The sequence below is a fragment of the Takifugu rubripes genome, chromosome 15 (genome assembly GCF_901000725.2).
Source record: "Takifugu rubripes chromosome 15, fTakRub1.2, whole genome shotgun sequence".
Classification (NCBI taxonomy): Eukaryota; Metazoa; Chordata; class Actinopteri; order Tetraodontiformes; family Tetraodontidae; genus Takifugu; species Takifugu rubripes.
The window spans coordinates 3,960,517-3,981,062 of NC_042299.1; the positions used below are offsets into that span (position 1 = coordinate 3,960,517).

The 20,546-nt window shown below is 41.4% G+C and overlaps 3 protein-coding genes across 7 annotated transcripts in view; all 3 read right to left on the bottom strand.

Annotated features, from left to right (window-relative positions):
• The window catches only part of lhfpl7 (LHFPL tetraspan subfamily member 7), a 61,918-nt gene extending 60,128 nt beyond the window's left edge, over nt 1–1,790 (bottom strand). Inside the window, exon 1 of one of the 3 annotated variants that reach the window (XM_011617211.2) lies at nt 1,061–1,784. In XM_011617211.2, coding sequence (XP_011615513.1) covers nt 1,061–1,417 — 357 coding nt within the window. In that variant the 5' untranslated portion in view covers nt 1,418–1,784. Of the gene's footprint in view, nt 1–1,060 lie in introns of all 3 variants that reach the window. The other 2 variants (XM_029848015.1, XM_029848016.1) reach the window with 2 other exon arrangements.
• A 1,129-nt stretch (nt 1,791–2,919) lies between these two features.
• akap10 (A kinase (PRKA) anchor protein 10) lies at nt 2,920–12,262 on the bottom strand. Of its 3 annotated transcripts, XM_011617209.2 has the most exons (16): nt 12,027–12,262; nt 9,893–9,940; nt 9,304–9,492; nt 8,118–8,405; nt 7,923–8,045; nt 7,588–7,686; nt 7,422–7,506; nt 7,140–7,263; nt 6,769–6,905; nt 5,912–6,056; nt 5,590–5,757; nt 5,330–5,439; nt 4,963–5,045; nt 4,527–4,579; nt 4,296–4,388; nt 2,920–3,899 (listed from the first exon to the last, which is right to left on the bottom strand). In XM_011617209.2, exons 1-16 carry the CDS (start codon nt 12,046–12,048, stop codon nt 3,894–3,896), a joined length of 1,773 nt encoding a protein of 590 aa, XP_011615511.1. In that variant the 5' UTR covers nt 12,049–12,262; the 3' UTR covers nt 2,920–3,893. The 3 variants fall into 3 exon arrangements, with proteins under 3 accessions (XP_011615511.1, XP_029703871.1, XP_011615510.1); XM_029848011.1 differs by having other exon boundaries at nt 7,938–8,405; XM_011617208.2 differs by having other exon boundaries at nt 7,923–8,405.
• Nucleotides 12,263–15,739: 3,477 nt separating this feature from the next.
• Nucleotides 15,740–18,552, bottom strand: c15h11orf54 (chromosome 15 C11orf54 homolog). The gene is made up of 8 exons (XM_003976275.3): nt 18,393–18,552; nt 18,185–18,283; nt 17,799–17,872; nt 17,617–17,718; nt 17,000–17,176; nt 16,648–16,797; nt 16,453–16,569; nt 15,740–16,109 (listed from the first exon to the last, which is right to left on the bottom strand). Exons 1-8 carry the CDS (start codon nt 18,457–18,459, stop codon nt 15,936–15,938), a joined length of 960 nt encoding a protein of 319 aa, XP_003976324.2. The 5' UTR covers nt 18,460–18,552; the 3' UTR covers nt 15,740–15,935.
• Between the last annotated feature and the right edge of the window lie 1,994 nt (nt 18,553–20,546).

Consider the following 20,546-nt stretch of genomic DNA (forward strand, 5'->3'; position numbering starts at 1 on the left):
TGTTAATGTATGAGCGCGTATGGCGACCATTGGAACTGGATCAGAGTGATTTCTTGTACAGATCTGCTAATGCCCAGAGAGGATGCTGGTCAAGCCTGTCAACAGTTAAAGAGGCCAAAGGAAGGGGTATTTTTCTGTGGTCAAGACCAAGCATGAGCAGGAATTGGGAGCTGACTTACTGATAGCTGACTATCAAAGAAAATACTACCCATTTGAACCTTATTAGCATCAAGTCACTCTCCAGCGCTCCAGCATGTGAGACAGAATCTGAGAATCCACCTGTAAAAACAAACCCTCTGCTACATTCTTCCCTGTGCGGACAAGTGCTACAATCACACCATGCACTTATAATATCTCCCTTTCAAATGCTAATGCCTCCTCATGCATAAATCATGACTCCAGAGGTGGCTTCTGCCTTAATCAGAGAATTCCTGCATTAGGAGGAAATTCATCCAACAACTTCCCTGAGCAGTCAACACCCCAGACGGACTTCTCTAAAGACGGTCAAATGTTTTTGAATCTGATAACAACCTCCACAGCACAGCAAAATCCTGTAGTGTCACCAAACCGGCCTCTCTGAGACGTTGTAAGCAGCATCTGTGTGTGTGCGCGCGTGTGTGTGTTTATACAACACATTGAGAGGCAGGTGCTGCTCCTTGTGATCAGCATCATGCACCATCACCCAGAATGTGTTTTCAGGGAAACTGACACAGAAGGACCATCAGTGTCACAGTGACGATCATCTCACGTCAGTCACTCACATGGCCCGTGTGTGTGTGTGTGTGTGTGTGTGTTGTGAGGTACAGAGGACACTCTACAGCTTTTATTGCCGACCATCAGAATCTATAAATAAATCAGCCCAGTTTCTCTTGATATAGTTAATCATGATCATGCATCTTTTTGATTTAATGTGTCACAATGGATCATGCTTTACTTGGAAGTAATAAAATATTTAGTCATTAGTTGAATGTGATTAAATAGTTTGGTTTGAGTGGGCCTCAGCATAAATGACTGGTTTAGTTTTGCCTTGTCATCCATTCAGGTGTATCTGCAGATGTACCTGCCAGGAGCTGGAGGGGATCTCTGCGAATTTCCCCAGTCCCCCGAAGGTGTAGCATCGGTACATGTGATCCAGAGACTCCGAGCAGTGCCACAGTAAGCCGAAGCTCACTGAGTCCTTGGTGCTGTAATGGTGGGGATGGTGGTGGTGGTTCTTCAGCTGGTCCTTAACAATCCAGGCAGGAGATATGAAGCTGAAGCTGCAGACAGCCACCAGAGCGGAGGAGAGGAGCACCCAGAAGCAACCCACACAGCTGAACATGGTGGCAGCTCGGGCCACAAAGCCCGCGGAGAGACCCAAATCGACCCCGAACCGGACTTCGTCTTCTTTCTTTTCCCTGCCCAGGAGCGAATGCATCTGGAGCTCACACCTTCAAGAGCGGGACTTCAACTTGGTCAGGTCCGCCAGGGCTGCGCTGTGTGTGTCCAGAGCATCTGGAAATTCTGCAAGAGAACGTCTAAAACACATCAGCAAGGTGAGAGTAAACTCAAGTCATACGCCCTTTTCTTTCTTCCACTGCTGCCAAGAGAAACGCCCGGATCATCAGGAGGAAAAAACTCGGGCTCCCTAGACCTGGTAGAGGAGTGTCAGGGCAGGTGGAGATTGGGTGAGAGATGCGGACACGAACATGTCCCGGAGCCGCTTCCTCCCCCGATGCTCCTCTGAGGCTGCACTCACTGACTCAGCCTCTGCTCGGACTCACAGGCGCGCGCTGAGCTGCCGGAGGTGCGTCTGCACATCGTCAAGATCGCGGAACTTACGCAACTACTTCCGGACCATTTCCGGGGATTTCCAAAATTAATGGAAAATCGAAAGCGCGAAAAGTCGGTATACTTAAACCAAAGGAGAAAGCTTGTTAACTCCAAAATATTCCACTAGTTTTACTTTCTGCTTTAAATGTCCGGCAGAGTTTCTCAAATATAAAAACCATCTTGGTTTAATGACAGCATTTTTTTAACAAGAGACATCCTTGTGATAGATAGATAGATAGATAGATAGATAGATAGATAGATAGATAGATAGATAGATAGATAGATAGATAGATAGATAGATGTAGTTAAGCCTTGCTTTTATTCTGAAGGCGTCAAAAGTATTTCCTTTGTCGTGATTTAAGTCTTGACGGATTAGGCGTCCGTTAATTACAAGTTCACGCAGTAGGTGGTTACTTTCTGCTATGGCTTTCTCGCAATTACTTGTGTGATTATATTTTTTTTAAAAAGGCACAATTATGAAATGTATATATTTTCAAAATATTAATCACAAATACCCTACGTTATTGTTCCATTGTCAGGCTATCAGCCAATTAGACACGTTGTTCGTGTTCAGATGGGCGTGGCCCTTGCAGGTAGAACTGATTCAGGTTCACAACAGGTGTGTTTCTGCTTAGTTTTGTGGCGTTAGATCCCTCATTACTTTATCGAGAATGAACGTTTTATTTGAGTAACTGAGTCAACACATTTACTGATGACCCAAAGTTATGACATTGAGAAGGCATATGGCACTATTTTCCTTTAGTCAAATACACACATTTCATGAATAAAAACCGAAGTTGTCCATGTTCTTTGTTTTACCACCGAAACAAATACGGTACTTTTGTCTGTAACAATGTTCTGTTTTACCGTTGTTATATTCTAACATAGCATTAAGACAACACTGCCACCATCTGGCCACAGGTAGTAAATCTCGACCCTGATGCCCTCGGCATTTAAAAAAAAAAAAGACACGTTATAAGATGTTATCATTTGTAAAATCTATCCCGTGAACCTCAGCTTATATCTTATAATTTATGTCATATGTAATAAAGGCATCCTGCAAGAGTGAGTTATACATATTTCACCTCAAAGAAATGCGCACAAGGAAACAGTTCATAATGTATGTATTTAAATCAAAACACATTTTAAATATATTATAGATCAAGTACACGTACAGATCAGAAAACATTGGCGGTACATGGTACCAAAAGTCTTTTCTGGTTGTTTTCTATGTCTCGGTAAGGCTCAAAGTAATAAAAAATAAAATAAAATTACTGAGCACAATTTCCAACTGAACAGTCTACTTCCCACTGACTGGCTTCAGGAAAACCCAGGAATCACAATATAAAAAAAAAAAAAAAGGGGGGGGGGGGGAAGACTATCATTAACATATGGGGTAAACCAGAAATCTACATATAACTATATATATAGAGAGAGAATATTAGGTCTTTAAGTTTGGAGTATTCCAACACAACTGGAGTACTTCAGTGGAGTGTTTCTCCTTCTCTGCGTAGTAAAGGAGCCAAGAGGTTTAAAATGGTGGCCACAGTCCAGGACCAAGACCAGCTCTTCTTATTCACTGTTTCTAGATGGTCTACAGTACGTATATACTGGAAATCAGTGCATGGAGCTACTGTGATCTGCTGCTGATGGCCATGAAGAGAGCCTCATCTAAAAACAAGGAATGGTTGTAAAAGTCAGGAGGAGGTGGGACACAAAGGAGAGGAAAGTAATTCAGTCTGGAGATGTCTTCTTCAGTTCAAAGATTATGGTAAGTTATTTTGGCTCGTGCGATGCAGAGGTTGACACATGCTGCTTGAATAAAATTCTGCTATGATGTCTAGCATTGCCTTCATCAGGACAAACTTCCTCTCAGAAGATGCTTTCCGTCTGTAGCTGTGCAGTGTGATGGAAGATCGGAGTCATATTTTCCTCCAGGGGCATCACTCATCCCTCTTTCTCTCTCTCACATGTATACACACACACAGAAGATGATAAAATCATCTTGTTTGTTCTCATTGTAACTCTGATGATTGTGAGGTGAAGCCTATGTGCAGTTTGTCCTTTGGCTTCCCACTGGGTCATAACTGTCATGAAACAAAGACAAAAGAGCCTCAGTCAGGATCTGATGAGATTATCTACAGAAATACTGAATGTGTTTATATGATGAAGCAGTCCTCAGTATAGACAAAATGAACGCTATACGTAAAGATCCAAATTCTGTACAAAAATCCCATGATGCATTTATTACTGGCTATGACCAGATGTCCAGTGAGGAAGGATAATTCTAAACAAAAATACCTTGATTATAAATTGACCAAATATAATAAATATGGAAATGGTACCATTACTATTAGATATTTCAGTTACACACAGTCATGCAGTGATTCATGTACATCTATTAAAATGTGTAAATTATGTGTGAAATTAAAGAAAGAACAGGCCAAATAAATGTTGAAATGGGCTGCAGTGAGGGTATGTACCTTGGTAGATCTGACCGGGCTGCAATGGTTGGACTGGCTGACGACGTCATTGACGATCATCTTGGCGATTTGCCACGCCATTTCCTCCTGCGCCTACATCACAGCACAAACATTCTGCCATTTCAGAGCTTTCAATAAACCCTGTGAAGGCTTTATGACATGATGCTAATTAAAAAATGCATAGAAATATGCTGAACCACTTGGAAATACTTTCACGTCCTAGAGACTCACCTGGTCAGAGCTGCCTTGGACCCATTTCTTCATTGCTTGGGAAAACACAGAGCCTAAGACAAAAAGTGAGGGCTCAGTAAGTAATCTCATGAAAGCCTAAAAACACAAAGCATTAATTCATACGCATTGTTCAATAAACTCAGCACATTTAGAATTGATATTTAATTATTCTGTCTTTAATATACAGAATGACTGAGGCTTATAAGTTTAATTTCCCCTAGAAGAATGTCTCTTCATTTTTAAAAGGTTTCATGCCATGCAGGGAATAGTAGCAGTCAATGGAGGCAATTTACATTCATGGATGTTTTCACTGCAAACAGAGGTTAAACATTTTTTAAAAAGCAGATTATCTGGGTGAGTGAGACAGAAAGCAGACTATCTGGGTGAGTGAGACAGAAAGCAGACTATCTGGGTGAGTGAGACAGAACCACTGCACCTTTGGATTTCTTGGCATCTGGCTCGGGTTCTGACTCCCGGATGAACTGGCCCAACTCATTTACTTTCCCAAACGTCATCTTTCTGTACAGACAGAGAAGGATAAAGACAGCACCCATGTAAAACCGACTAGCTTTCCAGTTCTGATGAACACACACAAAGAGAAAACACAAAAGACATCTACTGGTATTCAGTTATTTATCTTTTTAACTCTTTCTATTCCTTATTAAAATGAGAGAACTCCAATTTCATCTGTTGTGCTTTTCTAGTGGACAGAGAATCAGTCGAGTTTAAATTGATTTCAATATAGATACATTTGAGATGCATCAACCTCCACCTCCGGCAGTGAAGGAACTTTGCACACTTACCCAGCATATGGTCGCTGGTACAACTGTTCTGGGTCCAGACTGGCGATGTCTACTGTGATGGCCTCATCAAAGTTTTTCAGGATCTTAACTGCTGCTTTTTTAGTACCTTGCTGCAGTGAAAATGCAGAAGGATTTTTGTTACTGCACTAAATGGTAGCGACCCTTTGGCATTATCAGAATTGTGGGCAGGTCTAAATGCCAGCACACTGAAGAACATCCCTACAGGGCCTGAAAACATGGGATAAAGGTGGGGGCATCACCTGCGCGTGCGGGCCATCACTGGAAGTTGAGCTGGAGCGGTCATTGTCGGCCTGCCCTGTCTGACCTTGAGCGCTGACGAGCATAAACTCATCTGCTCGCACTGAGTTGATTAGGTCACTCAGGTATTTGTAGTAAAGGTTGCTGGAGAGGAAGCCTGGAAGGTAGACCTAAAACCAGACAGATAAAATGGTGAACCTTCAGATAGATAAATGAATAAACGAGAAGATAACCGGACAGTGATGGCCGATTTCATATCTAGAGTCTTTGACCTATCAGAACATTCCCCATTCCCTTACACAATAAAGGAAAAGACAATCTGACCTTCTCCATGGTGGTCCAGGCCTGCCTGAGAGGAGTGATGAAACAATCGGGGAGTGGCCCTCCCTCTCTGCAGATATTTGACTCTATCTCCATCCGCACAGAGTCGCCGAAGCCCAGAGGGTTGGTGGCCTGGAGTGAGAAATACCTGGATGGAAATAAAATGCCAAGAGTTCAGATTAATGAATGTTCACTTAGTTACTGGGTGGAGCAGGAGGGCAGCACCGTTGCTCTAAATCAAAGATGGAATTTTTAGTCATTGACTGTAACAGAATGTCTGCTGAAGCTTTTGCCATCAATCTCTAAATTTGGTTGCATTCTCTGTTGCACAGTTAAGAAAATGTTCAATGGCTCTTTAACGACTGATATTGGTTATTGTAAAAAATATTAATTATTGTTATCTGACAGCCGGAATTTGTTGACAAAATAAATTTTAATTAACTTTTTTTTATTAATTAACTTTTCAGGAATTTATTATAATGGTCCAAGGAAAAGCTTATTCAATTTTGATGATGTTCTGGATTCTGGTTGGTCGTTGACATTTGATCTTCAATTACCGAGGCGTTTTTGATCACAAAGCAGCCTACTACAGTATATTATGTAACCTTATATCACCACTGCCTATAATATATTGCTGCTACTACTACACGTGTACGTGTGTGCATGTGTGCTCGTGTACGTGCGCTTTGCTGGATTTAAATTTGCAGTGAGATATGAAACTAAAAATAAAAACCATTGAATGGATTGCTCCCAAGCCTAACCCTGGCAAACATCTGTTCGATAGTTTTATATGATAAAAAAAAAACCCTCCCAGATGGTAGCGCAGAACATCCGTGAGTGATAGGGGATGCAGAACTTACTTGTCATAGAGGATCATGGCATCATTTTGTGCCTCCAGGCCATCATACTGCCCCTTTTTAGCAGCGAGCTGGTTCTGGAAGTTGTCTGCTGCCAACCAGAACTGCAGGATATTCATCGCCTCCTCCTTTTCAATATACTGCAGAGAAAAAGGCACCTCTGACTATTTGTTGGGTTTTTATGTATGATGTTTACTGTGTTGTTAGTGTATTCCTGCAGTGATAGTTTGATCACATGGCACAGATTCTTTAGGGTGTGATAAGGAGTCACAAAATTTCTTGCAATATTAAAACATTTACCGGTAACTATAAAATTTGTCAGTTTGGAGAGAACACAAGTCATTTTATCTTTTAAACCCCTTGGAGCCACTTACCTCGGAAAAATAGAAGAGTGCCGACTCACAGAATAAGATGTCGGCCAGGAACACAGAGCCACTGGTTAATACTTCAATTTGGTATTTACAGTAATGATGGCTCCGCAGGAATTCACTAAAGTGCCTACAGGTGAAAGAGTAAGTAGGATAGATGAATGTGGGAATCTGGGAGGTGAAATGACATAAAAGGAGAACAGCTGAAATTCAATCTGCTCATATGTACAAGGAAATCACTCAGAGTGATTATTAAATTCTCTGGAAAAAGAAAACAAAATAACTCACTGTTCCTCCAAGATGGCTTTGACAACTGTCTGTGCAATCACAAAGCAGTTTGGGTCCACCATGCCATCCTCTCCACAGATCTTAGCTGCGCATACAAGAACAGAGAATACTGAGCTGCATTTCCTACTGAGATTTGCAGAAAAACAGGAGATTTCAAAAATCTTACCAACAATGTCGTTCCTGATCTGTTCAGTGATGGGGATGGGCCTCACAGCATCAGGAGAGATAAACCTGGTGAAGATGGTGACCGCATCTTTCTCTATGCCTGAAAAAGACAAAGCAGGTCATCATTACTGCAGCCTTTGCAGAGAATGCAAATCAATTCTGGTGCAAGAGAATAAAACGTGATCAGGTTCAACAAAATTGTTACTTATTTTGCATAATTTGGAATTAGAGTTTACATTTCTGCTGCAGTGTTTAAGTAGAAGCAGAGAACAAATAATAAGATATATAAAGCAGCAGAGTTTGCGTGCAGAAAAGAAAATAAACAGCTTGGCTCACTTTTCATGAGTTTACCAGAGATGTCTCGTGTGGTGCTGCTCGTCTTGTAGGGGGTCCCAGTCCTGGAGGACGGCTGGCTGGTTGGGGTGTCTGTCTGAGGCGTGCACGGACCGGGGCTTGTTTCTGTTGTGGAGGAGTCCCGCAGCTTAGACTGTGCTACAAGCATGTTGCAACTCCCTCCCTCCACTGCATCACCATCAGGCTGGATGACTTCCTGGACTTCTGATCCATCCTGGGAGGTAAAGATGGGTTCAGCCAGTGTGCTGTGCTTGACCGAGTTTAGGCTGTGCGCTCGGATACGCGACCAGCTGGTGGAGCGGAAACTCTCCGCCTCCAACCAGAAGCGAACTAAGTGGTCAATGCTGCGCAGTTCTGTGAAATGCATAAAGTGCGGTATCGCCATGTTGTCCCTCAGAATGTGGTCCACGGTCTTGGACAGCCTGGATCGCGCCTCCTGAGGCTGATAGTTGACACTGGAATGACCTGTAACATTAAATGCACAGAACTGAAGTTATCTGTCAAGCCATATTGATCCAAAACATAAATATGAACACAGAGAGCTCTTAAAGTCAGCATAAAATATCTGTCACAATGTTGTAAGAAGGAATGTTCACAAACAACCTTTGTTCCTTTTGTTTAATTCAGATGCAGTCTGAAGCTGCAGTGCAGGTTCTTCCTGACTCTGACTCATCTCCGACCAGCAACACTCTCGTACAGAGTTACTCAATCATGTCCGCCAGGCTTTATATTAACCAGTTCTCCCTGCTCCATCCAAGTTCACAGTGCTATGATTAGCGCTGCAGAGGCCAACCATCAGCCTGACCTGCTTTGGAATGTGGTTGTCATATGTGCTGTCGCACCGTGCTGACAAAGGAATGTTTTTCGGTTGAACAAAAACAATTTTTGAGTCACAAAGTGAAGCTACAATGTACTAAAGTCAAAATGAACTCAGGCAAGACAGGTCTTGATTCCTTGAGACTAAATCATAATAAAACACACATGTGGAGGTATGGGTCACCTGTGATGACATTGTTGGGTGGTGAGAAAAAAAACACAAACACCTATATTTGGATTGTTGCTTCTGCGTGAATTTATATAGCCAGTTTGGGTGTGTCACATTTTCCTCAGGTTTGCTCGAGCCAGCTGTGCTAAAGGGATAAATTTACAGAAAAAATGCAACCACTAACCCCCAAAGCACATAGAGTTGAGTAGCTAACATGCAGTGAAAATGGCATAAAATATCTTTAGATATAAAATGCATTTTTGTACAAATCTATTGAGCAAGCAGGGCATTAAATCTATACATTTCATATTTATACTACTGGATTTCTGATTGCCATTTTCCTAAAGCCATATACAAACATTAAATTGTGTTCAGTACCAAGATCTCCAAAGTGCGTAGCCTCTATGTGACTTGGCTGTTTCTTGAGGGTGGCTGTGCGCCCACGGGCAAAGGAGTCCATGTTAGCAGAGATAGCACTAATGGCCACATGACTGGGCCCAGCAACCTCCTGGCCACCATGTTGGTATTTAGCTCCGAGTGATGGAGTGCGAGGACTAGCTGGAGCAACTAGGGAAGGACAGAATACAGACAGGGAGAAAGTCATCAATGGCATCAAAGCCTGAGTGTCCTGAGCATGTGACATCAATGTGAGCTACATGAAAGGCTGAGTTAGAAATGTGGCCTTTATTACATGCTAAACAGATTCGAGCATAACTCCAATGTTGTACACAAACCAGCAATTCCACCAGATGAGCTTCTGTACTCTTAATTCATCTGCACATACACTCAGATTTACATCAAAGATGTTTGCATATAGTCAATGAGAGTGTTGCTTGTTTGGTAAACTTCAGATTATCTTCTTATGCATTAAATTGCTAAAGCTAAACAGCCTCTGAAGGGTGGTGTATTTTATTGAACATTTCTCAAATTCAACAACTCCATGACACAGATTTAATGCTAAACTCACCTCTGTTGGCTTTAACATCTGTCACTCTCTCTGGTTCTTTGCTTTTGGCTGAGGAAAGAAAAATGAGAGCTCATTTGTCATCAGAGTAGCCAACTAGATTAAACATCACAATGCAGACACGGCACCTTGGCTCAGTTCAACTGACAATCGTTTAGCTGTGAGGTAAATGACTAGAATATCCTAAACTTACGTAATGAACTTTCAACAGCAATAGAAAAGAAAACCCAGTGCAGATCAGTTTCCATGCCAATGGAAGGCAGGATAGCAGGGAAGATTTCTCTTCAAAGATAATTATATTGTTAAGACGGCAAGTCCTTTTCACACAGGATGCCAGGAGGCCTTCTAACATGTGTGAATCAACTCTGGTGATTCCTATCAGATTGTGAACCACAGTTAATAAATAAGTAAGCTAAAACCAAAAAATAAAAAAAGACTCATAGCTTCCTAATGTGTATGATTTAATGCTAAATACATTTTGATTTTAATTCTGTGAGGGATTTAGTGCAAATGATGAGAATCACTCCAATAATTTGCCAGTCTTCTCATCTGCAGTGGGCGCTCCGGTCAGAGAGTCACAGGACAGCAAGAGAGTGCACTCAATGGCTTTATTCAATAACAAAGGCAGTCAAGTTTGGGTGCGGTATATGCCGCATGGGCATCAACGCATCGCTGGCTGCCTTCTTCAGAAGTTCACAATACAACCAAGAAGAAGAAACAATGGCCGCCAAACCTATTTATAGGGCCCGAGGACCTCCCCAGCTGCCCAGGCACTTCCCGAATAAAATAAAGATAAAAACAAGACAGAACGGGAAAAACAAGGAGGAATTCTGTACAAAGTCTGTCGAATGAAACAGTGCAGCATTGACTACAGCGTACTGACCCATCACATTACAGTCACTGTTCATACAGATTAACCTCTGCAGCAAAGCAAGGGTTGGATGAAATTATACCATTGACAGTACAGAAAGTGGTGAGGGGATTTGAGCCAATGGTATAGATTCTAGGCCATAGAAGATGTTTTAGACCAAGCTGATCAGGGACGTATGCGAGCCAAGAGTTATCATCTGTCAAAGTCAGCATGACTTTCAGAACCAGAAACTCTTTCAATGAAAAAATACGCATCTATTAGAGACCCAAAATGCAAAAGATAAACAATAGAAAACCACACTAGTGTGTTCCTTTATATATTATATAATATTCCTTTACTAGTTGAGAGTAAAGGAATATTTTCACATGTAAAATGAATCACAGTGAATTACCATTTCTGGTACCAATAAACTACAATAATCTAACAGTTGAAATATCACATTATTTTGTTCCCTGGTGAACAGTCACAATAGTTTATCCAACATTAATCATATTTGCTGCTGCGTATGCATTAGTTATAAAATTCTCACTAAGCAATAAAAAGAAGCCTAAATCAGTGCCATGGTTCAGGAGAGGTAGTGTTACTTCATATACTATTATTGTATGCCTGTTATTTCCTCGTTTCTCAGAACTGATGTGTCAGCAACATAACCAATCTCCGCTACTAAGCCTGAAACTGTTGCTCAACATCATAGTGATCCTAAACACATTTCCAGGAGATGATAACGCTTTAGTTCACAATCACTGCCTCCCTGTGCCATACACTCATTAAACTAGTGTAAATTACACAATAACTACTGCGGCCCAATTAGATAAATGACTAAAAGACCGCAAATATTGACGATGTTCTGTTTTAGTAACATTATATTTTTATCATTCAACCACTGTATAACATACAGCCTTAACAACGCTAAAGAACAAAACAAAACCTGAAGCTGGCTGGCTGAACATCAGGAAATAGATAGATTACTCTTTTTATACCCTGAAGCACTGTTTAATATACATTTTGCGTGTTTCATTGGCCCACCGGGGTCACCATAGACCCGATTAAGCAGCCAGAATGTTGAAGCTACCGCTAAGCTAGCAAGGTTCACCGCAGTGACCAGCGGAGACAGGAAAAACAAATTCTGAAAGCACCGCGGCGTCATTGGCAAAGTTGCAGCCGCTTTGAACATCTTATCAAGGGATTCTATGTAGTGTAGTGTAGCGTGTTTGATGCTCGCCACCGTTGACGTTGCCACTGGTAGAGCCACTGGAGCTTCCTCACCTTTCCTCTTGAAAAACGACATGACGGGTCCGAGACTCTGAATATTTTCTCAGCTCACTGACACCATCCCGTGGACTCACGGATGTCTTCATTCAAATGCATATGTTTCGTACACCCCCGTGGACAAAAATGATTGTTAACACTATACCGGCGAGTGCTGTCAAATGGCAATTTGCTTCAGATTCAAACCCAGTTCCGCAGCCATACTGTCAATAAACGCCTTACTTCCGGGCTGGTCGGGCGCAGAATTGTGGGAAATTGTGTTACCTGCTGTGGCCCCCTACTGGTCCAGTTTAGTATAACATATTAAATAAAATGAATACATCAAATCGCATTGTCACGTCTATTAAAACTTCTGAATTAAAGCATTCTAAATGTTTATTTGTCGGATAAAATGAACATCTAAATATAGTTGGGCTTGAATTAAAGCTCAATAAAGCTCTACGTCATTTATTACCAAAATTATCACCATTCAAGATTCAAGATGTACTTTATTCATCCCCGTAGGGAAATTGAATTGTAGTAGCAGCTTAAAGTGGATTAATATAACTGTAGTGTAGGTTTTGTATTTACAAAGCACAGAAATAGAATAAATAAAATACAAATAAGATTAGAATGTTATAAGCATTATAAGCATATATACAGCATATATTATAAGCATATACTGTATATATAATATATACATAATATAATATATACATATTACAAGCATATATACATAAATATATATATATAGAATAAAATAGAAATAAAATTACAACATAAACATTAAACAATTATTGTTATTGACTGGGTTTGGATGAATTATAGTGTCTGGTGGCGGACGGCAGGAATGACTTCCTGTACCGTTCCTTAGAGCAGCGAGGCTGCAGGAGTCTGTTGCTGAAGCTGCTTCTCAGTTTGTCCACTGTGTTATGGAGGGGGTGGGAGTCCATGATTGTCCGCAATTTGAACACCATCCTGTCCCTCACCATGTCGTCCAAGTTTGCAAGTTTACAGCCAACAACAGACCCTGCCTTTTTAATGAGTTTGTTAAGTCTGTTGGCATCCTTAGCTTTAATGCCTGCTCCCCAGCACACTACAGCAAAGAAGATGGTGCTAGCCATGACAGACTGAGAGAACATGTGGAGCATCCTGCTGGAAACACTGAAGGACATTTAGGCTTTAGAGCTCACCACAGCACAGAAACAGCACTTCTTAAAGTCACTAATGATCTTCTCATAGCTTCCGATCATGGACTGGTCTCTATGCTGGTTCTGCTGGACCTCAGTGCTGCTTTTGATACAGTTGATCACAGCATCCTGTTACAGAGACTGGAACATGTGATTGGGATTAAAGGGACAGCACTAGACTGGTTTAGATCATACTTATCTGATAGATACCAGTATGCCCATGTCCATGGTGTTCCCTCCTCATACAGTAGGGTTAGCCATGGAGTTCCTCAAGGTTCTGTACTCGGACCAATCCTCTTCACATTGTACATGCTTCCCTTAGGGAACATTATTCGGCAGCATGGGATAAATTTTCATTGTTATGCTGATGACACTCAGCTCTATTTATCCATGAAACCCGAGGAGACAGAGAAGTTAGTGAAGCTCCAGACCTGTCTTAAAGACATAAAGTCCTGGATGTCTTCAAATTTCCTCCTCCTTAACCCAGGAAAAACTGAGGTCATGGTGTTTGGTCCTGAACCTCTCAGGGATAGATTAGATCACATGATCACTCTAGATGGTATCTCATTAACATCTAGTCTCTCTGTGAGGAATCTAGGAGTAACTTTTGATCAAAATCTCTCCTTCAACTCACACATTAAATTAGTCTCTAGAAGTGCCTTTTTTCACTTGAGGAACATCACAAAGATCAGGAAACTGCTGACGCGGCATGATGCTGAAAAGTTAGTCCATGCATTTGTTACTTCCAGGCTGGACTACTGTAACTCTTTATTATCAGGGTGTCCAAACAACTCTTTAAGAAGCCTCCAGTTGATCCAAAATGCTGCAGCCAGAGTTCTGACAGGTATTGACAAAAGAGATCACATTACTCCTGTACTGGCGTCGCTTCATTGGCTGCCCGTTAAATTTAGAATAATTTTTAAAACCCTTCTTTTGACCTACAAGGTCCTCAGAGGCCTAGCTCCATCCTACCTGGATCTACTTGTGGTTCCCAGAGTTTCCAGGAGTAGAATGGGGGGCCGAGCATTTAGCTACCAGGCCCCCCTGCTATGGAACCAGCTCCCTGTCCAGGTACGGGAGGCTGACTCCATCGCTACTTTTAAGATCAGACTCAAAAACCTACCTCTTTGAAAAAGCTTATTGTTACTAATTCAGTAGTTCCAGTTACTATCATAGACAGACAAATTATCATACTTAGGGGGTCGTCTAATCGTTAGGTCACATCTTAGTTATGATGTTATAGGCCAAGGCTGCCGGGGTCCGGAAACATGATCACCTGACAGGCCTCTGTCACTCCACTGGGTCATGGTTTCCTCTCCTCTCCTTTCCTCTCCTCATCAAGCAGACTAGTTATGCTGATTCTTGTGTAGTTTTTCTGCTTCTCCCCCCCTCTATTTATTTACAGGTATCGCCGCCCTCGGAGCTGCATAATGACCTCCGGCCCCGCTGAAGTGATTGTGCATTATATTTTTTGTGTGTGTTTCTGTGCTCTGTGCCTCTCCTCTCCTCTCCTCTCCTCTCCTCTCCTCTCCTCTCCTCTCCTCTCCTCTCCTCTCCTCTCCTCTCCTCTCCTCTCCTCTCCTCTCCTCTCCTCTCCTCTCCTCTCCTCTCCTCTACCTGTCCTCCCCCTTCTCCTCTCTCTTTACCCAGCCGGCCATCAGCAGGAGGGTCCCCCTACATGAGCCTGGTCCTGCTCAAGGTTTCTTCCTGTTAAAGGGGAGTTTTTCCTTGCCACTGTTGCTTGTCTGGGGTCAGGCCCTGGGATTCTGGAAAGCGCCTTGAAACAATTTTGATTGTATAAGACGCTATATAAATAAAGATTGATTGATTGATTGATTGATTGACCCGAGTCTCCTGAGGAAGTAGAGTCTGCTCATGGCCTTCTTGTAGACAACATCGGTGTTTGTGGACCACTCCAGTTTATTGTCCAGCTGAACACCCAGGAACCTGTAAGATGGGACTATTTCTACATCTTTCCTACTAATGCAGACTGTGGAGGGTGGGGATTTGCTTTTACTGAAATCCACCACCATCTCCGTCTTGGTCACGTTGAGCTGCAGAAGGTTCTCCCTGCTCCACCTAACAAAACTCTCCAAAAGGTCCCTGTATTCGTCCTCTTGTCCATTCTCCACACATCCGACTATGACTGTGTCATCCGAGTACTTCTGGAGGTGACATGGTAGAGCCACTGGAGCTTCCTCACCTTTCCTCTTGAAAAACGACACAACGGGTCCGAGACCCTGAATGTTTTCTCACCACCACTGACACCACCATGACTTTAGCTTTGCCATATTCTGGCAATAAATGTGTAATATCACATATATCCATGTTTAGATGTGCCTCATTATTTCAACTATATGAATGGAATTATGCTCGTTGAGATAAAACTCCAAATATATATTTTTTGTTGCTGTTTTGCATAATGGCTATGTAGTGATAACTAGAAGTACAAACAGGCAGAAAGCTGAATTAGGTACTAGATGTGAAGGCATTTACAGTTTCATCACAAAGCCATTTATATTGAACCACATAGAGACACTACACAAAACACTAACATTTTTTTATTATGGTAAAACACTTTTTTGCATTCGTTTTCAATCTGTAAAACCAATATTTGTCAGTAATTGTATTAAAGCAGATCAATGCTGCGCAAATTTTGCTAATCACTGTTTGTAGAATTCCTTCAATGTTTTCCAAAGATGCTTTGCTGATTGTTTGCATTTACTCATTCTTGTTTTTAATCACGTCCAACTCCATGGGTCTCTTTGGGCCTGTCGACACGGTACACAAACTCTGCAGGCATAAAGTAACCCAGGTACTCCACCATATCAGGTGTGGTATCGATGTAGTAGTGGCCACCTTCTCCGTGATGACTGAAACAGTGAGTGTGTTCCACACGCAGGTCCAAACCCTGGACACACAGGGAAAGTGACAAAAACACATTTCTTTGGAGGTTTTTAACCTGGCTACATATCAATGGTATTGAAACAAAACTAATTAGATTTCCTTAATTATTTCAATATTGTGATGCCTGACATGTTTTAACCACATTATAATAAACAAAACATAATTTGTAAATTAACAGTAGATTTCTGCCACCTAAACTGCTATTAAGACTTGTGGTCTGAAATCCACGTCCTCAAATGGATAATGTTTTTTATCCTTTGTTCCTCCAACATTACATTGTAAGCACTAAATATTTATATATGCGCATGTGTGTGTGTGTGTGTGTGTGTTAGAGTGTTTTCACTTACGGGATCGTTGGACACCAGCACCGACTGACAGACGAGTGGCGCGCTGACCTCAAAATGTTTCAGCCATTTGTTGACATCGTCATTTGTGTTCAGCGGGCAGGTTGAGAACTCTCTTGGCTGATGAGCACAATACACAGGGAACGGGTTCAAAGATGACAAATTTCAGTGACTATCACTTAATACATTGATGGTTACCATAATGTGAATTTTAGCTTTTCCTTTCTGGATGATGAAGGTGCCACCCAGAGCCAGGCTTTTATCAGGGTAGTGAGCATGAAGAGCTTTCCTCAGAGCTGTCACCAAACTGTTGACCCCCGTCCTCTTCTTGGCCCTCACCTCCAGGACCTGTTGTGGTTACAGATTACAGTGGCTCTCATTTTGTTAATTTTTATTCTGCCTTAAGTTGGAAGTACACCTGTGGCTAAAGTTCACTCAGACCCAAATCAGCATTATTAAGTTGCAGATAATTGTCTCATTGATGTTTAACCAGAGATGTTAATTATGAACATGGATGACAATGCTTTCTTTTAAATATCTTGAAGTTTACCTTCCCAGGTTTCCCTTCACAAGCATACAGATTTCCCAGTAGCCCAAAGCTGCAGTCGGAGGATTTGTCACAGTATTTTTCTTGCAGACACTGGCCATCGGCTGGATTGATGGAGGAGAAGTAGCTACTGTTCACTGCAGGTCTTCCCTGGGCTTCAGTCAAAACCAGCGGCATCAACTGAGGATGAAACAACAGTCTTGCATCACTAAACAGTGCAACATTTAACCAATAAGAGCAAAAGAACCAATAAACTTGCACTGACTAAATGTTCTACTTTTATTTTCAGTAAATTTATTTTAAATTATTTTAGAAACTAAGTAATTTGCAGGTTAGAGAAATGTTGCATGCAACATTCATTTGAATTCTAACTCTTTTGAAGACTCTCATTCATGCAGATTAATGTTTGAAATAGAATTTCCCACATTCCTCTAATTGCAATTTAGTTTCAAATGTAAACATGTGGCATTATATTTTTTAAATACATAAAACTGTCTTTTTGAATCTAAATTTTAATGACTGACAAAACAAAGAGATCTGAATCACTTGTCAAACATGCAGGAGGAGCTCTTAACATTATGTCAGCAAGAACCTGTAGTATGAGGGTAGATGGGAGTCACCTCTGCATTCATTCCAAGACTCCTGGAGGGAGCGCCTGCTGCTCCAAGGAAGAAGGCACCAGGCAGCTCCAGCTCCTTGGATAATGTGTTCATGTCATATTCCTGGGGATGAGAAGGACATCGGATGATACTCAAGTCTAAAGGATATTGATGCATGGCATCACTATTTTACAATAAATTACCTTGTCTTTCTGAACTAACGGAACCAGGTACGGCACACCACCAACATCTGTTATCCGTGGACTTCCACACAAGCCTACAGGGTCAATCAATAAAACAAGAAAACAATGTACCGATATGTTCTGGTATTACTGAAAAAGAAGCACTAACACAACTCAATTAAATACTTCCCTAAAAGTAAAAGAATGGAGCAGCTTTTTAAATGTTCTAACAATGTCTTGTGCCATATTTTATTGTTAAATGTAAAGTCATACCATTGCTCTTACAATCTTAATATATTCTTAGAATCTGTATATATAGAAACAGATTTTCTTTATTGTTATTTAAAAAAATAAATAAAAGTCACTATCTAACTAGCTACTGTTTAACATGCATAAACAATTCGTACCTTTGACAGGAAACTGAAATGGATCTTTGGTGAGATCAGGACATTCCACAACACTGACCTGGACTTCTGCAAAGTTGGCCTCCAGTCCTGTTTGCAGCACTAAAATGAGAAACAAGTTTTGTTGTTTTCTTTTTTAAGTCGGTCTATGGAATCATTTCCATTTTATGTACGTATGTACGTGCAGGTGACTCAAAACGCGGTTATTTACCACTGCGCAGCTCCTCTAAAGCAGGGACGTGCAGCTCAACTTTCTCAGTCTTGCTGTTCCCTGCCATTACTGTCCTGTAGGTGAATGAACCAGCTTTGAGGAAATCTGCTTTCCAGCCTTTGCGCAAATTTTACTGAGGTGACTCTGGTCACAAGATAGTAGCTACCATGCAGTTGGTTTCTTTTACACGGAGACGTTTATCGGTAGTAACTTATTTTAAAGCTACTATAAAGATGTAATTAATATGAAAAGTATTGATATAAAATAAATCCGTTTTTTTTCCAAAAAAATATCGCGTTGGCTGTATTATGTGGAAATAACTTTACATTTTGGAAATCATTATAGTCAAAAGCGGAAGTACAAAGAGCGCTTTATCTTGTTTCTTGTGTGCCCTCTTCGGTGGGTCGTCAGTATGTCATACGACTATGATGTCGAAACACTTCCGGCGATGGGAGAGTTGGCGCGGTGTGACGTTTCTCAAAAAGATTTCAGCGTCAGTAATAGGAAGTAGGGAGGATAGGCAAAACCTGGGAGGATATCAGGCGTGGAAGTTCCAGTGGACAATATATATCTACTCTATATAAAGAACTCTTGGTAAACTTCTGTTGGAAAAGACAGCTGGGATCAGAATGAAAGAGGGAGAGATGGATGGTGATAGCGTAGATTGTAGTGGGGAGGGAGTAAATGGGCAAGTGTTGAGGAGAGGAAGAAAGGGAGTAAAAGGATGATAAAGCGATCAGTAGCTCAGCTGGAACAGAGAGTGAGGGGTGTAGAGGAGGTAAACCGGTCCTAAAGATTGAAGTGCTGAATGTTGTGGTCCGGTTTGAGGGAGAGGGAGGAGAGAAGAAAGTTGATCTACTGAAACTAACACAAATTATAAGAGCACAAGTCGGAGAAGTAAAGTATGGCAGGATCTTAGGAGATGGAAATCTGCTTATTGGGTGCAACACATAGCAGCAGGTGGAGAAAACAAAGAAAAATGAGTAGTTTGGGGAGAGTTAAAGTGTCTGAAGTTGTGAAGGTCAGGAAGCAAAGAGTTGGGGGGGGGGGGGGGGGGGGGGGTTATTACTGTAGTACCCTTCACTGTAGGACAGAGGTGTCAAACCCAAATACCCAGTGGGCCAAAATTCAAAACTGGGACAAAGTCACGGGCCAACATTGATATTTATTGAAAAAATCTTCCTCCAGCTATAACATGGAACCTTTTGATATGGACCCAAACTAGTTTTGCTCAACTGAACATGGAACACAGTACACAGTACAATATATAATTTATTATTGCACACATGCAAAGTTGAAATTCAAATTTAAAAAACACATCACTGGCATTCATTTCTTCTCTTTTAAATTTCAACAGCAATCTTTTTCCATTGTAAGTTAAGTTAATGTAAATCTAATGCCTTTTCATCTCTTCTACTTTCTGGCGCCTTTGAATCATTTCCAGGTGCTTGTGCTTGTCTTGGTGTTGTGTTTTATAGTGTTACCTGTTGTTGTTCTCCTTGTACTGCACATTGGCTCCACATACAAGGAAGACAGGTCCTTCTTTTACATATCTAAACAGATATTCTGCCTTCACCTGTTCAGAAAGGTCCTATTTTCTGCCTTTCCTTTAATCATTTTTCAGAGGGGTAGTGCCAGAATTAGCATTAGCATATAAGGTCACTATGACTGCTTCCTCTTTCTTGGTGGTTGGCAAGCCACATACTGTATTGGTGCATTACCACCACCAGCTGATGTAGAGTGTGGATTTTCACACCAAAACACCAGCACAGCATTCTGGTATTTGTAGTATTAGCACATGCACTTTAAAGGATAATACCAGTGGGCCAGCACTAATAGTCAATTAGACTTCGCAGGCCAAATATAATTACATTGCAGGCCAAATTTGGCCCACAGGCCAGAGTTTGACACCTATGCTGTAGGAATTAAAGAACTGATTGAGAATCTGAAGGTGAGAAATAATGCAGATAACAATGCTAGGTGAATGACAAAAGAAACTGAAACTGTAATGCTGGAGTTTGATACGAAGGAGCTTCCGAAAGAGGTTTATTTTGGGTTTATGGTGCAAAGAGTGAGGGAGTTTATACCAAAACCAATGAGCTGCTTTAACTGCCAGGAGTTTAGGCACATAGCCAAGTTTGCAAAGGAAAATAG

Excerpts from the sequence above, each read along its gene's own strand:
- akap10 (XM_011617208.2), bottom strand. The coding sequence starts at position 12,048 with ATGTCGTTTTTCAAGAGGAAAG. Across the intron at positions 7,264-7,421 it reads AAAGCCATCTTGGAGGAACA|GCACTTTAGTGAATTCCTGC; the intron begins GTGAGTTATTTT and ends TTTCACCTGTAG. Across the intron at positions 4,580-4,962 it reads AGATGCCAAGAAATCCAAAG|GCTCTGTGTTTTCCCAAGCA; the intron begins GTGCAGTGGTTC and ends TTTTTGTCTTAG.
- c15h11orf54 (XM_003976275.3), bottom strand. The coding sequence starts at position 18,459 with ATGGCAGGGAACAGCAAGACTGAGAAAGTTGAGCTGCACGTCCCTGCT. Across the intron at positions 18,284-18,392 it reads TTTAGAGGAGCTGCGCAGTG|TGCTGCAAACAGGACTGGAG; the intron begins GTAAATAACCGC and ends TTCTCATTTTAG. Across the intron at positions 17,873-18,184 it reads ATTTCAGTTTCCTGTCAAAG|GCTTGTGTGGAAGTCCACGG; the intron begins GTACGAATTGTT and ends TTGACCCTGTAG.